General features: G+C 40.7%; 1 protein-coding gene across 1 annotated transcript in view; it reads right to left on the minus strand.

The window, feature by feature from the left end:
- Window positions 1-14,135, minus strand: part of LOC309525586 (E3 ubiquitin-protein ligase RNF213-like) — a 98,452-nt gene that overhangs the window by 58,819 nt on the left and 25,498 nt on the right. Inside the window, exons 13-18 of the mRNA XM_082210933.1 lie at window positions 13,141-13,318; window positions 11,656-11,829; window positions 9,496-9,654; window positions 7,590-8,179; window positions 1,638-1,803; window positions 1,262-1,479 (exon numbers count right to left, since the gene is read on the minus strand). Coding sequence (XP_082067059.1) covers window positions 1,262-1,479; window positions 1,638-1,803; window positions 7,590-8,179; window positions 9,496-9,654; window positions 11,656-11,829; window positions 13,141-13,318 — 1,485 coding nt within the window. The remainder of the gene's footprint in view (window positions 1-1,261; window positions 1,480-1,637; window positions 1,804-7,589; window positions 8,180-9,495; window positions 9,655-11,655; window positions 11,830-13,140; window positions 13,319-14,135) is intronic.

Below are 14,135 nucleotides of genomic sequence, written 5' to 3' on the forward strand. Positions count from 1 at the left end.
CACTAGATCTGTCTCACTACCCCCACAATGTTATTCCAGTTCAACACACAGAGTGAAACTAGGCAATATGACAAAGCTGGAGAAAAATATTTATTATTAATTATATTTCTAGTTGCTTTTTTCCCACAGAAATGGCTCAGTGCTACTTACAAAACATATAATGCATTGCAGTAATCTAAGTGAATGTTAGCATAAAATAAATATCAGAAGACAGGCTAACCCTGTCTGAATGGGACATTGTTGGGCCCCCATCCAAAGCTGGTGGGAGGTACATTGCACCACCAAGGGCACTTCAGCCTCATGATAATAAGGGATCCAGAAGTACTGTAAAGTTACACACCTGTTCCTTCAAAGGGAGTGTAACCTCATACAGAGGCGGACAAACCCCATACTTCCATTCTAGGCAATCAATAACTAACAGCACCTTATCAGGATAAGTGCCAGTTTATTGGCTCTCATCCAGTCCATTACCAAGGCAAGACTTCAGTCTAGCACATCTGCTGCTACTCTTAAATGAGATAACAGAGCTGCATATCATCAGCATATTGCTGGCAACACACTTCAAAACTCTAGGTGAACCCTCTCAGCAGTTTCATGTAAAGTTAAACAGCACAGGGATAAAATCAAATACTGCACACTGAAGGCTTTATGGGGATGGAGCCACCACAAAGCAGTGCAGCTAACCCCCAACTCAAGACAGCTGCTCCAGAAGACCATGGTTGATGGTATTGAAATAGGAAGTCCCATTCTCTGAGTAAAATACAGCTTGCCTTGTACAAAATATTTCATTAAATCAGGCATGTCTAAAGTCTCGGGGGCCTAATCCGGCCTGCCAGTCAGTTTAATCTGGCCCCTGTGGAAGTTTATTTCTTGGGGTAAAATCCTAAAAAAACCTCAACAACTTCAATCCTTAAAAAAGGTCAACAACAAGGTCAACAATTTTGGTTGGCCCTTCACTTCACCAAATCTGGCCCTCTTTGAAAAAAGTTTGGACACCACTGCATTAAATACATGTAACATGCTGTTGCTTCTATAAATTGTGTATGAGTTACACTGGGTAGCCTTAAAACATAAGTAGTTAAAAGGCAGATATGCCCAGTAGCTGCAACTTTAATCTCTCTTCACTTGAGCCAATAATTTTATGCAGCATAGTAGTACATCAGCAGAAAATCACATCAGGCATGAAGCAAAGTTAACCTCTCTATCAGATATACAGCTACCTAAGAGCAGGTACAAGCTAAGGTAGTGCTAAAGAAATTACCAGTTTTTCAGGGAGTTTAGGATCACTTTCCAGGGCTTTCCACAGTTTTTCCAAACACACCAGAAATTCCTCAAACCCTGACTCCTGTTTCAATTCAAACAGCAGAGAAGAATAGCCAAGCACAGCATCATGGAAACAGGCCACACGATCCACATCCATGTCATTTTCTCCCGCAGAGATTGAGGCCAGGTCCACAAATACTTTTAGCTCATTTATATCTAGGGGAAACAAACAACACACTTTCAGGGCTGAACTAGATGCACAGTTAAAAGAGATAGATGATAGATAGATATCACTCCCAGGTTTTTTTTAGGACCTTCAGCAAAAAAAAAGAAAAGAAAAGAAAAGAAAAAGAACAGATATGTATCTGTTTTACCTTTTAGAACCTTTTTGACCCAGCTGACAAACTCCCTCCTCCATGCAAGCTCTTCAAGGCACCTACGACGTGGTTCAGTGATGCCTTGCAGCACTTTTATAGCATGTATCAATGAAGCGCTTATGGAGGATAGCTTTTTTCTCTTGAAGGACTGGAGTTCATCTTCCTGAAAAGCAAATTAGATGAATGAACAATGACATAATTACACATATGTCATTCTGCAATTTTTTATGCCATGTAGCCACCATGTCCACAATCTGTGGCAGATAACTGACAGGATGTGTGTGCATCTGTGCATGCAAAGGAGTTCCTAACCTTTTCCTACTGTGCCATTTTTCTGTGGAAAATAGCCCTCTCAACTGTTTTCACCCCATAGGAAAAATATATCGGTACTTTTTTGTGGTGAAAATGGCGTGTGGGGAAAGGATTATGTGCTTCTTTACACATCAAACTGCAGTCTCAGCAGCTGCATTGCTAAACAAACACACCTGAACTACCCATAAGTAAGTCCTGCTCCCAATAAAAATTGTATGCTAACATTTATTGATATTCCTTTCACAGAGTCTTCTACTGTGCTGTGAAAACTGGATACTTACCCCCCCCACACACACTCTCACTCACTCTCTCTCTGTCTGTATGCTTTACATGTGCTGTGAATTTGCTTTAAATGTATGGTGTGAACCCGCCCTGAGTGTAGGATAGTTTGTTTCACTAACCATATGAATTTACAAATGACCATCATAAACAAACATTTGGACATTTGCATTTGTCCACTTATGTCTTGCTTTCACAGCCTATAACATCTGTCATGCCTCTGACACATTAGCATACATCTGACACACAGATCTGAGGGAATAGGAGGTTTGCATTATGATCCCTGCCTAATCCATCAGGCATTCTCCTATGTTTACATGTTCACACAGTAAGATTGGCTAGTGAATTATGGGCATATTTACTTTCATGCAATTGAGAACTGTTGGTGAATCACACAGAGCTATATGCTTGGAAAACAATTTCAAGAGTCTAGGTCTATTGTACAGCTGACAGCTTCTATGATGAATAATAAATTCCAAAATAATTGCATCTGTATTATATTCAGATTTGCATGGTAGCAACCATATCTAGTCCAAAGAATAATGATCAAAGAACTCAAAACCTCTGAAGTGCTTAACAAACCTATACCTTACCATACAAACTGAGCCTGTGATAATAATGCCTATCCATCACAAAACAGCAGTGCCCCTACCTCTGACAAAACACAGGAAAACACACTATGAACTTCATACCCATTCCACCTTCTTCAGAGTACATTCAGTTTACCCACTCAACCCACTGGATAGGAAAGACCATTGGAGGTTTGGCCCAGCTCTACTAAGAAGTGCACCACTACAATTTTAGAAGCCCTTTAGAGACACAGGTGGATTCTGAATGCACTGTAGAATAGCCTTTTTTGCACCTGAACACCCAGGCTTCATGCAGTAAGAGAGAACTGATTTTCTTGAAATAAGGGTCGCTCTGCCTCAAAGACATCTTCCTGGCTGTCTCATGCCAGTGGTTTGCAAGGCCACCAAAGGAATAAAATGGGTAGAACAAAGGATGGGGTTGTTGGTTTTTCCCCTATTGTAGGTTTAAACACACACAAACCTCCCTCCAGACAAGCGAGACATAATCACAGTTCAAGACACATTCCAGCCAAAGCACCTGCGAAGGATGCAGAGTAGGGTCTGGGAAAGAGGTTGGCCATGTCTTGAGGCTCCCCGCTCCATTTTTCATAGTTGTGTAAAAGAATGAATTTCAAAAGGGATAGCTTTTCATGCTGAAATTCCCTTTTCTGCACAACAATTTAAGGTGCAGAAGCCATATTCTTTTTTGCACCTGAACACCCAGGCTTCATGGCAGCCTTTTGGGTGGTGGGGTTTAAAGAGATATACTTACAACTACTCGGAGCAACAGGAGGCAAATAGTTTCAATATGGCTCTGCAACTTTTAAGTTGGAATTGTAATGGTCTGAACTTCACTCGAAAAAGAAGAAATGTGTTTCACTTACTGAAAAAAGAACATTTGGACTTGATTTGTTTACAGGAAACTCATGTGACAAGACTGCATAGGAAACTACTCATCAACAAGAGATTAGGTCAAGAATTTATTTCATCAGATAAAGTTAAGAAAAGAGGAGTGTTAATCTATGCAAAGGAAAAACTTTCCCCGAAAATTATGTTTAAGGATGAACAAGGGAGATATTTGGCAATTGAAATTCAAGTCCAAGGTGAAACATTTTTGATATTAGGGATTTATGCACCCAATGAAGGGAAGTCAGAATTCTTTAAGAAGTTGCATGAGACACTATTGGACTATCTGGATTATAATCTAATTATGATGGGAGACATGAATGGAGTAGTATCTACAAATATGGACAAAGCACAAAGACAGGTAATTTCCAAAGATGGGAGATTGCCAAAGACCTTTTTTGAAATGACTGAAAATATGGACTTGATTGATATCTGGAGAACAAAGAACCCTCTTGAGAGAGAGGGAACTTTCTTTTCTGAAGCTATGATGACCTGGACTAGAATCGACCAAATTTGGATTACTAGTGGGATGGCTCCAAAGATTAAGAAAGTGGAAATCTGCCCAAAGACTTGCTCCGACCATAACGCCATAAAGATGGAGATGAAATTTACAACAGCTGGTTCATTTAGATGGAGGATGAATGACACCCTATTTAGAGATGAGGAGATCCACAAAAAGGCCCAAAAAACTTTGAAGGACTATTTTGAAATAAATCTAAAAACAGATGTGGAAAAAAGAGTAATCTGGGACGCAAGTAAAGCGGTGATGCGAGGATTCCTAATACAACAAAATTCAATAAAAAGGAGAAATCGAAGTGAAAAGAAGGATAAGATTTTGGAAAAGATAAAAGAAGGAGAGAAGAAACTGAGATCTAAACCAAAGTCCCAGGAGATCCTGAGAGAGATCAAGTTATATCAGACACAATATATGGAATTGATGAATCAAGAGATTGAATGGAAGATTAAACAAATGAGACAAAAGACATTTGAATCTGCAGACAAATGTGGCAAACTTCTGGCCTGGCAATTGAAGAAAAGACAGAAACTGAACACGGTTACAAGCCTAGAAGTTGATGGAAAGAATATATATAAACCTAATGAGATTAGAAGTTGTTTTTTGAGCTACTTAAAAAAATTATATTCACAAGGGCCACAGAAGGAAGAAGATATAGATGAGTTTCTTAAACAATATGGATTACAAAAAATCTCTTACCAAAGTAAAGTGGATCTAAACCAGGGTGCCATCCAAAACATGCAACTGGGCAAATCTCCAGGACCAGATGGGCTGACTTCCAGATATTACAAAGCTTTGAAGGAGTGGTTGGTACAACCGTTAAAGGAAGTCTGCAATGAGATTTTGGAGGGGAAAAGGGCACCAGAATCGTGGAAAGAAGCGTATATTACACTCATACCAAAAACAGAGACTGAAAAGACTCAGCTTAAGAACTACCGCCCTATATCATTACTTAATGTGGATTACAAAATTTTTGCAGACATTTTGGCAAAAAGATTGAAAAGAGTGTTGATGGAAGAGATTCATAAGGACCAAGCAGGCTTTCTCCCAAAAAGACATTTATCAGATAATGTGAGGAACATAATAGATATTTTGGAATTACTAGAGGTGAACATAAACACTAAAGCAGTTCTGATATTTGTGGACGCGGAGAAAGCCTTTGACAATATTTCTTGGAGTTTTATGAAAAAGAATCTTCATGGGATGGGGGTAGGCCAAGGATTTGAGAATGGTATGGGTGCTATATACTCTGAACAAAAGGCTAAGTTGATTGTAAACAATGTGATAACTGAAGAATTTAAAATAGAAAAAGGGACACGACAGGGGTGCCCAATCTCCCCACTAATTTTTATTTCAGTTCTGGAGGTGTTGCTAAACATGATTAGAGGTGACCAGCTGGTTAAAGGGGTACAGGTCGGAGCTAAACAATACAAGTTAAGGGCCTTCGCAGATGATTTAGTACTTACTTTACAAGAGCCAGACACTAGTACAAAAAGGGTTTTAGAGTTAATTCAAGAATTTGGTCAAGTTGCCGGATTTAAATTGAACAAACAAAAGACTAAGGTTTTGGGGGGAAAATTAACAGTCATGGAAAGGGAGAAGTTCCAGAATGAAACAGGCTTGACGGTGGTTAAGAAGGTGAAATATCTAGGGGTTCATATGACATCTAAGAATCTGAATTTGTTTAAAGATAATTATGAGAAATGTTGGTCAGAAGTTAAAAAAGATCTAGAAATATGGTCAAATTTGAAGCTTTCAATGTTAGGCCGAATTGCAGCTATAAAGATGAATGTATTGCCTAGAATGTTATTTTTGTTTCAAACATTGCAAATTCTTGACAAGATGGACTGTTTCAAGAGGTGGCAGAAGGACATTTCGAAATTTGTCTGGCAGGGCAAAAAGCCCAGAATAAAATTTAAGATATTAACGGATGCAAAGGAAAGAGGGGGATTTGCCCTGCCGGACTTAAAATTGTATTATGAATCAGCAGCGTTCTGCTGGATGAAAGAGTGGATGCTCCTCGAGAATACAGATATCTTGGACTTAGAAGGTTTTAATAACGCATTTGGATGGCATGCATATTTATGGTATGACAAAGTCAAGGTGCATAAGGCCTTTAAAAATCACATTGTCAGAAAAGTACTATACAATGTTTGGACTAGATATAAAGACTTGATGGAAAATAAGACTCCTAGATGGTTGTCGCCTTTGGAGGCTAAAGCTGTGAAATAACTCAATATGGAGGCCAAATGGCCAAAGTATTGGGAAATTTTGGAACAAGAGGGTGACAAATTGAAACTACAGAGTCATGAGAAATTGAAAACTAAAGTACGAGATTGGCTCCATTATTATCAAATAATGGAGGTTTATAAACAAGACAGGAAAATTGGCTTCCAGGTGGAGAAATCAAAATTAGAAACAGAACTGTTAGAACCCAATGCTAAGAATTTGTCAAGAATGTATAACTTGTTGCTGAAATGGAATACACAAGATGAAACAGTTAAATCACCTATGATTAAGTGGGCACAGGATATTGGTCATAATATTATGTTTGCTGACTGGGAACAGTTGTGGACCACCGGTCTAAAATTTACGGCATGTAATGCCTTAAAAGAAAATATTATAAAAATGATTTATAGGTGGTACATGACCCCAGTCAAGCTAGCAAAAATCTATCATTTGCCTGATAATAAGTGTTGGAAGTGTAAAGAAACTGAAGGTACTTTCTATCACCTTTGGTGGACGTGCCCGAAGATTAAGGTTTTCTGGGAAATGATATATAATGAAATGAAAAAGGTACTTAAATGCACTTTCCCTAAGAAACCAGAGGCCTTTCTCTTGGGCATTGTCGGCCAATTGGTGTCAAAGAAAGACAGAACTTTTTTTATGTATGCTACCACAGCAGCAAGAATACTCATCGCAAAGCATTGGAAGACTCAAGATCTACCAACTCTGGAAGAATGGCAGATGAAGGTGATAGACTATATGGCATTGGCTGAAATGACTGGCAGAATCCGTGATCAGGGGAAAGAGACGGCAGATGAAGATTGGAAAAAATTTAAAATTTATCTCAAGAAATACTACAATATTGATGAATGCTAAAATGTTGAGGTTTTTGAAAAAGAGGAGATTACAGCGGCAGAAGATTAAGTAAAAGAAAAGAATAAATAAGGGACAAATTTGATAAAAATAAGTTAAGGACTTGCTGAAATAATTTTGGAAATTGGGATGTAGAAAGGGGAGGTTTGGGGGAGTCGGAGAAGTGAGGTTTATGAAAAAAGGATATGAAATTATACATGTTTGTTTGTGTTTTTTTTATTTATTTGTTTGTATTGTCTATAAAAATTTGTAAAACCGAGATATACTTACAAATTTCAGTAATAGTTGCAGGTCGTTGAAGTCACCAGAGATGTTTAAACCTTCCCTGACCTTGTCAATAACTTTAACACAGCCCAAAGCCAAATGTAATTTATGATACTGCTGGATCTGCTCAACTCGTTGCTCTACCCATTTCCCACTGTCTTGAGGCTGAAGATGGCATATAATCTGAAAATCCTTTTTCAGTCCATCATAATGGTTCGTAAAATTCTTGAAGAGAAGGTCCACTTCAGCAAATGTGAGCTCTTCAGATTTCAGGCATTCGTAGAGTCTGGAGAATTCATTGTAACAAGATTCAAATAAAGATTCAGGATTCAAAATGGCAATGCTCTCCTCTTTGCTCAAATCCTCAGTACTGCTTGCCAGCTTTTTGGCTGCCCACTCCCAGCAGTACTGGAAGATGTTGCTTTCTTTAAAGTTATTCATAGTTTCAGTCATCTTCTTTTGGGCTGGACTCAGATGGTAATGTGTCTCTATTTTATCATCACTCTGCGAAACTGAATGCCTCACATTCACAACATCATGCAATGCTTTTGAGGCCAGGTTTTCACTGTGCTTCTGTTCCATTTCAGCAATATCCACTGAAAAGTAAAGAGAAACTCTGAAGAAACACTCCAAGTTTAACATCTTTCCTTTGCTGGGCAATGAACTATATTAGCATCAAACACATTTATTGGTAGTTTGCTAAAAGACAAGTAAACATTTTCCACTGCCTTTCCATCTAGTTTACTTTGAAGCCCATGAACAGTTTTGAACAAATCTAGTTTTTACAGGTTTTCCTTTTCCCTGAAATGATTTTTATTTTTGTTTATCTTCTTTATTCCCTTGTGAAGCTCGCACTTCATGATACCATTTTCCCTATATTTATTCCCTAAACATTTCCCCTGTATTTTTTACCTGAAATTCTCATTTGGACCATTCTGGATACTATACATGGTTCTTGGATTAATCTTTCTCAGCTTTCACCCTGAGTCTACAGAAGCCAAATTCTTGGATACTTACTTGATTCAAAGCTATAGCATACTCTTTTTACGCCAGTAAACTTTTAATTAGTTTGAAATTTGGAGTTTCAGAAGGATGTAATTCAGAACTTAGTAACAGAAATGCTTTATGGATAGCTGTTTGATTAACTACCTTTATTTTAGAATTTACTATGGTTTTCCATTTATAAATTGCTCTCTTGTATTTCATTCATACATTATTTTTATTCTTATATTTCAGATATTCCTGGATTTGTCATTTCTATGCTTTGATTTAAATATATATTTCCAATTTATTTTATTTTTGGTCTGGCTCTGATCTCTTTCTGATTACTACCACTAGCTCACTGAAACATGCTCAACTGAGTGTAATTTAAAAATCTGTTTTCACTACCCTATACCTTTTCAGGCAATGAGAAGGACAACATAATTAGCTAGGGAAATGACTGTACTCTTCATCCCTCTCCTCCTCCCTGGAGAAATTTGAAAGTGATACAGTAAAGCAATAGATAACACAAAACCTCTGGTTATTCCATTATCTGCTCACACAAAATTCTTTAATTGTATTTTATGCTTTTTTCCATTATTTGGTGGGAGTAGAGTCCCAAAACCCATAATGGAGGATTGGAGAAGCCTTCCCTGGTTGCGTGTATTATGTCCTTTATATATGTTTGAGATGTTATCTTATATATGTGTATGTTTGTGGCACACACACTTTCAAAGTATTTCAAGATTTTAAGATGTACTGGCTAAGCATGTAAAAGAAATGAATGGCCTCGGCATTTGATGTAACAATTTTGCTCACTTATTGGAAACTTTTGCTGCCTTTTTATTCCTTAGTCTTGCCTTACTTTCATTCCCAACATTAGGAGCAAATATGAGCAAAAGAAAATCACACTTATCTTAGAAACCATTACCTTTTACAATGTCTTCCACCTTCTGAAACATGCTCAAAAAGAATCCCAACTGTTTTTGCTCCTCTTTGACAGATGTTAGTTCTTGCAGCCTCAACTGAAGTACTACTTCTAGTTTCGGTATTTGCTTTGGTTTCTCTATGGATGAGAGAGATTTATTCACTGAAATCAGAATTATTATTTACAATAAGCACTGCAAAATCCTGCCCTCCTAATGATGCAGAAGCAAATCCCTGCTTGACCCAAAAAAGGAATTCCCACCCATCACCTTGAGCACTGAAACTTCTCATGAGAGGATGTCCAGTGGAGAGTCTGAAGGCATCTGATGCTGTTTATAATGACTAGCTTCCTGGTAGGGCAGCATAAGCCAGAACAATGGGTGTGGTGCCTGAGGATGAACAGAACATTCAATTTCTCCTCAATCAGGGCACTCCATTTCTGTGCTGGTTGTGCTGGAGGGAAGCACAACAACAACAACTGTATAGTGAGCATAGAAACACTGGATGTTGGCAGAAGATGGGAGCATGTCAGCACAACCCATCACGAGCCTAGATACCAAGGAAGAGGGTATTTCTGCTCTATGACATACATAATGGGTAATACTAGTTGAGGAAAGATGAAGTCATCTGCCTCTCCTTGTCAAGCACATCCCACACCCAAAGCTTCTATGTAAAACTTCGGTGGTTGGGGCAGGAAGGCTAAAAAGGTTTGGCTGTTTGGAAGGTGCCAGTGTGCCTGGTTGACAACAGGTCAGATCAGTGCCTTGGAAGGCTTCCCTTCTCTTGGTTAGCATAAATTGGAGGATGCTTCTCCTTTACGCCAAACAACAGAAGAAAAGCTACACTACTAAGCAAGGGATGCTAGCAATAATAACTCTGGGGTGGTAATGTTTTCATTGTTACTATGTTATGTATTTTAAACTGCCCTGTGACCCTCAGGTGAAGGGCAGTATGAAAATTTAATAACTTATTTATTTAATAATAATAATAATATAATAGTAGTAGGGGCAGCATGACTGCTCTTCAGCGGCGTAGCGTGGGTTATCAGCACCCGGGGCAAGGCAAGTAATTTGCGCCCCCTAACCCGGGGCAAGGCAAGTAATTTGCGCCCCCTAACACCTAACCATGGTCATTAATACGCCAAGACGCGTGTCTTTGGGCGTCGCGGCGCAGCCTTCTCGGTCTCCCTCCCCGGCCTGGCTAGTCCCGACGTGGCTTCTTTCTGGCGCGGGGAGGGGGCGGCTCTGGGGCCAGTGCGTCGGCCGGCCTCCGGCGCGGGTGGGGGGGCCCCGTTGGGGCGGGTGGGCGGTCTTGGCGCGCAGGCACTAGAGCGCCACCGATGGCGCGTTTGGCGGGCTGCGCGCGCGCGTCCAGACAGCGACCCGAGCCTGGGCGGCGTGGCGCTTGGTGCTGGAGCCTCCGCCCGCAGCACCCCGTCGGGAGACCCGGCCGGAAGGAGCCTCGAGCCGGCTGTCGGACGCGGTTGAAGCAGCCAGGGCAGCATGGCAGGCGGCGGCGGCTCCTCGGCGACTCCACGCGGCCAGCCCAGCGCGCTGGCCGAGCCCCGCAGGCGAACGCTGCCCATCGGTGAGGAGGGGCTACCTGGTGCGCCCTCCGTGGCCCTGACGCGCGGGGACCGCGGCGAGCGCTGAGAGCCGCTGCCAGCTACAGCCTGCGCCCGAGGCTCTTCGGCGACTCCAGAGGCAGCGAGCGCGCCTCCCCAGAAGTTGCGCCCGGTGCGGCTGGCACCCCTGGCACCCCCCACGCTACGCCACTGCTGCTCTTCTCTTTTTCTGCTCTTCAGAATGGAAAATAGACACTTTCATGCTCAACAGCAGAAGTAAACACTTCCAGTGTGCAGGTCCAGCTAGCTGTAAGCCAGGTGGATCTGAACCTCCTGCCTCGGAAGAGAGAGGTGAAAGTAAATGTGAGCCCAATTGAAGCTAAGGGGTGTTCTGCCTACCTTAATTAGCTAACACTTTTAACTAATTGAGCACCCCTGGCTAAATGCTCATTTTCTGTCTTTGTCTCTGACTTGGATTCACTATTTCTGATACTCTGATGCAAGCCATTAAGACAGCATAAAGAAAACATATACGATATCTTTAAAAAGCCTATTGATTGATTTATATTTTACACATGAAGGGATAAAAAACTCACTTACTTAATTCCGAAATGGATACAAATTGCTCCTTGCACTTTATAATTAATTCCAAATGTCTAATTAAGATCTGGCCTGTCATGAGATTGTCATAAATTTCTTTATGTACGGACTCAGTGATCTTCATTAATGCCTTGGCATCATCAGTAAGTTGGCTCAGGAAGTCCCCACTTCCTCCTGTGAGATTGGTCAGATATTAAAAACAAGCAAATAAACAGTTTTCATTCTTGTGCTATAAACCAGTACATACGGTAGTTAGTAACTACATTGAAGGTCCCTTTTAAGTTTTGAAACATTTTACTTAAATATAATGGTGATACCTAGTTTTTTTTTAAAAAAAAAAACCACACACAAAAGAATTGTAACAATCTGGAAGAAATCAATACCTTCCTCTACTTACAAAAACTGTCAGTGCAAACAAACCAAATCATAAAAAACACACACAAACCCCTCCACAAGTGGCCTGAGGGGCAACATGAGAACAGACCTTTTCTATGGTGGCGCCCCATTTTTCAAATGTTCTCCTCAGGGAGGCTCACCTGGCACCTTCGTTACATATCTTTAGGTGCTGGGCAGATGCTTTCCTCTATAACCAGGCCCTTGGCCTTTAACTATCTGTGGCCTTTTCAATGTGGGCAGGATATTTTAATGTATTTCTCTTTCTTCTTGGTTTTAATGTATCTATGTGGGGTTTACTGTCTATTTGTTTGCTTGTTAAGTCACTTTGGATTGCGCTGGGGAAGATAAAGAGAGTAACAAATATAATAAATAAAATAAAACATATAATCTATACAGAGCAATAAACCAATTTTTAAGGTGATACTCCTTTTCCACAATGTCAAGTTCAATTCCATTTTATTCACAGGAGTTTTTAATCTCACTTGCCATGGTATCCCTGGGGACTGCTTAGCCATTCCTCAGTGAGCCTGAGGATTTCCTCTCAAACATGGTCCCCCCCCTCTCTCTCTCTCTATATATAAATAAATACTCTGTTTGCCATGTGAAACAGAGCCAAACAAAACCTACCTCCCCACCCCTGCTTCAGCTCCAAGCTGAACAGGGACAGTGGAGACACACAGGCTGGTGGGCGAAGACATAAGCAGACACACTTCTGCCTCCCCTCACAGATTCTCCCCATGTCCAGAATGCAGGAGGGAGGCAGGTGCGTGTGTGTAGCTCAGAATGCCACAGAGGCAGAGCAAACAGACATGGCTCTGGCTCCTGTCACCAGCTCTAAGCTGGAAATGGGAAGCGGAGGCACATTGGCTTTCCTCTGCTCCCAAAAGTGACCAGATTGCCTGATTTGCCTGTCTTTGGCTCTGAGCCAGAAGAAGGAAAAGGTGAAGGGCAACTGTGAGGTTATTTGACTCTGTTTTGATAATGTACTTTTGATAATGTTTGTTTTGATAATGTCCATTGAGTACTACTAAAATATTTTTCCTGCTGTCCATAAAACACCCTTCCCAATTAAGTGCTACATGTGAATACCTCTGAAAGTGAAAAGATGCTTGGTGTCCGGCCAAACAAGGAGATGATGCAAAACACCTTCCAGGTCACTTAGAGGTTTTCCTTCTTTATCCGTTGGCCATGATTTTGTGATGACAGCAGATGCAAGCCTGCCCAGCTTGCTCAAGTTGTAAGAGGCCATCAGGCCAAGGAGATCACTCTTTTAAGACATAAAAATATGTAAAGAATTGAATGGCAATGAGTTCATCATAATGCAAGCTCTCAAATTTGCCACATCATCCAAGCTAATAGAGGGTAAGGGTTAATTTCATTATGCAGCTCCATTCTGTCCAAACTCACTGATTTCAGTGGAACGAATGCCCAAATATGTCATGTTAAATCAATAGTTTCATGAGGCATGCTTAAAAAACAAGAACAACATAGCAACCTGAGTGATTAGTTCACAGCCATAGCAATGGAACGAATTTTTAATCCTTCCCTCTTTTGCTGCAGGTCTGACAAAAGTTGCCCCCACCAAAAACTTGTTATTATTAGTTGTTTAGCAATGAAAACTCGCCAATGGTTTCTTTGACAAATGCAAATGAAACTTTTGGAAAATCTCACCCCACATTGCTTCCCTGTTACAATCCACAGGTTGATGGGTGACTGTATCCAGCAGGGAGCCTACTCCATATGTATAGTTGTCCCCTTGCAATGATTTCCCAGAGTTCTGCATTGTGTGGGAAGAATATGCAAATAGAAACAACTCCCTGCTACTACTGGACACCCTCCATCTCATGGGGACCAGGGGCTTTTCAAAGGTAGCATGCTCATTCCCATTCCCCTCTCATGAGCTGATTGAACACAGCAGACAAATGCTTGAGCAGGGCTACACTTTGTCAGGAGAGCTGTGTTCTGTAACCTCTATTTCAAATGGCTGCTGCACCATAGAAATGAGAGTACCGGGTAGATCTAAGCCACGGTTAGCCTTAAAGGTAAAGGTAAATGGACCCCTGACTGTTAGGTCCAGTTGCAGT

The sequence above is a fragment of the Podarcis vaucheri genome (genome assembly GCF_965113315.1).
Source record: "Podarcis vaucheri genome assembly, chromosome: 2".
NCBI lineage: Eukaryota > Metazoa > Chordata > Lepidosauria > Squamata > Lacertidae > Podarcis > Podarcis vaucheri.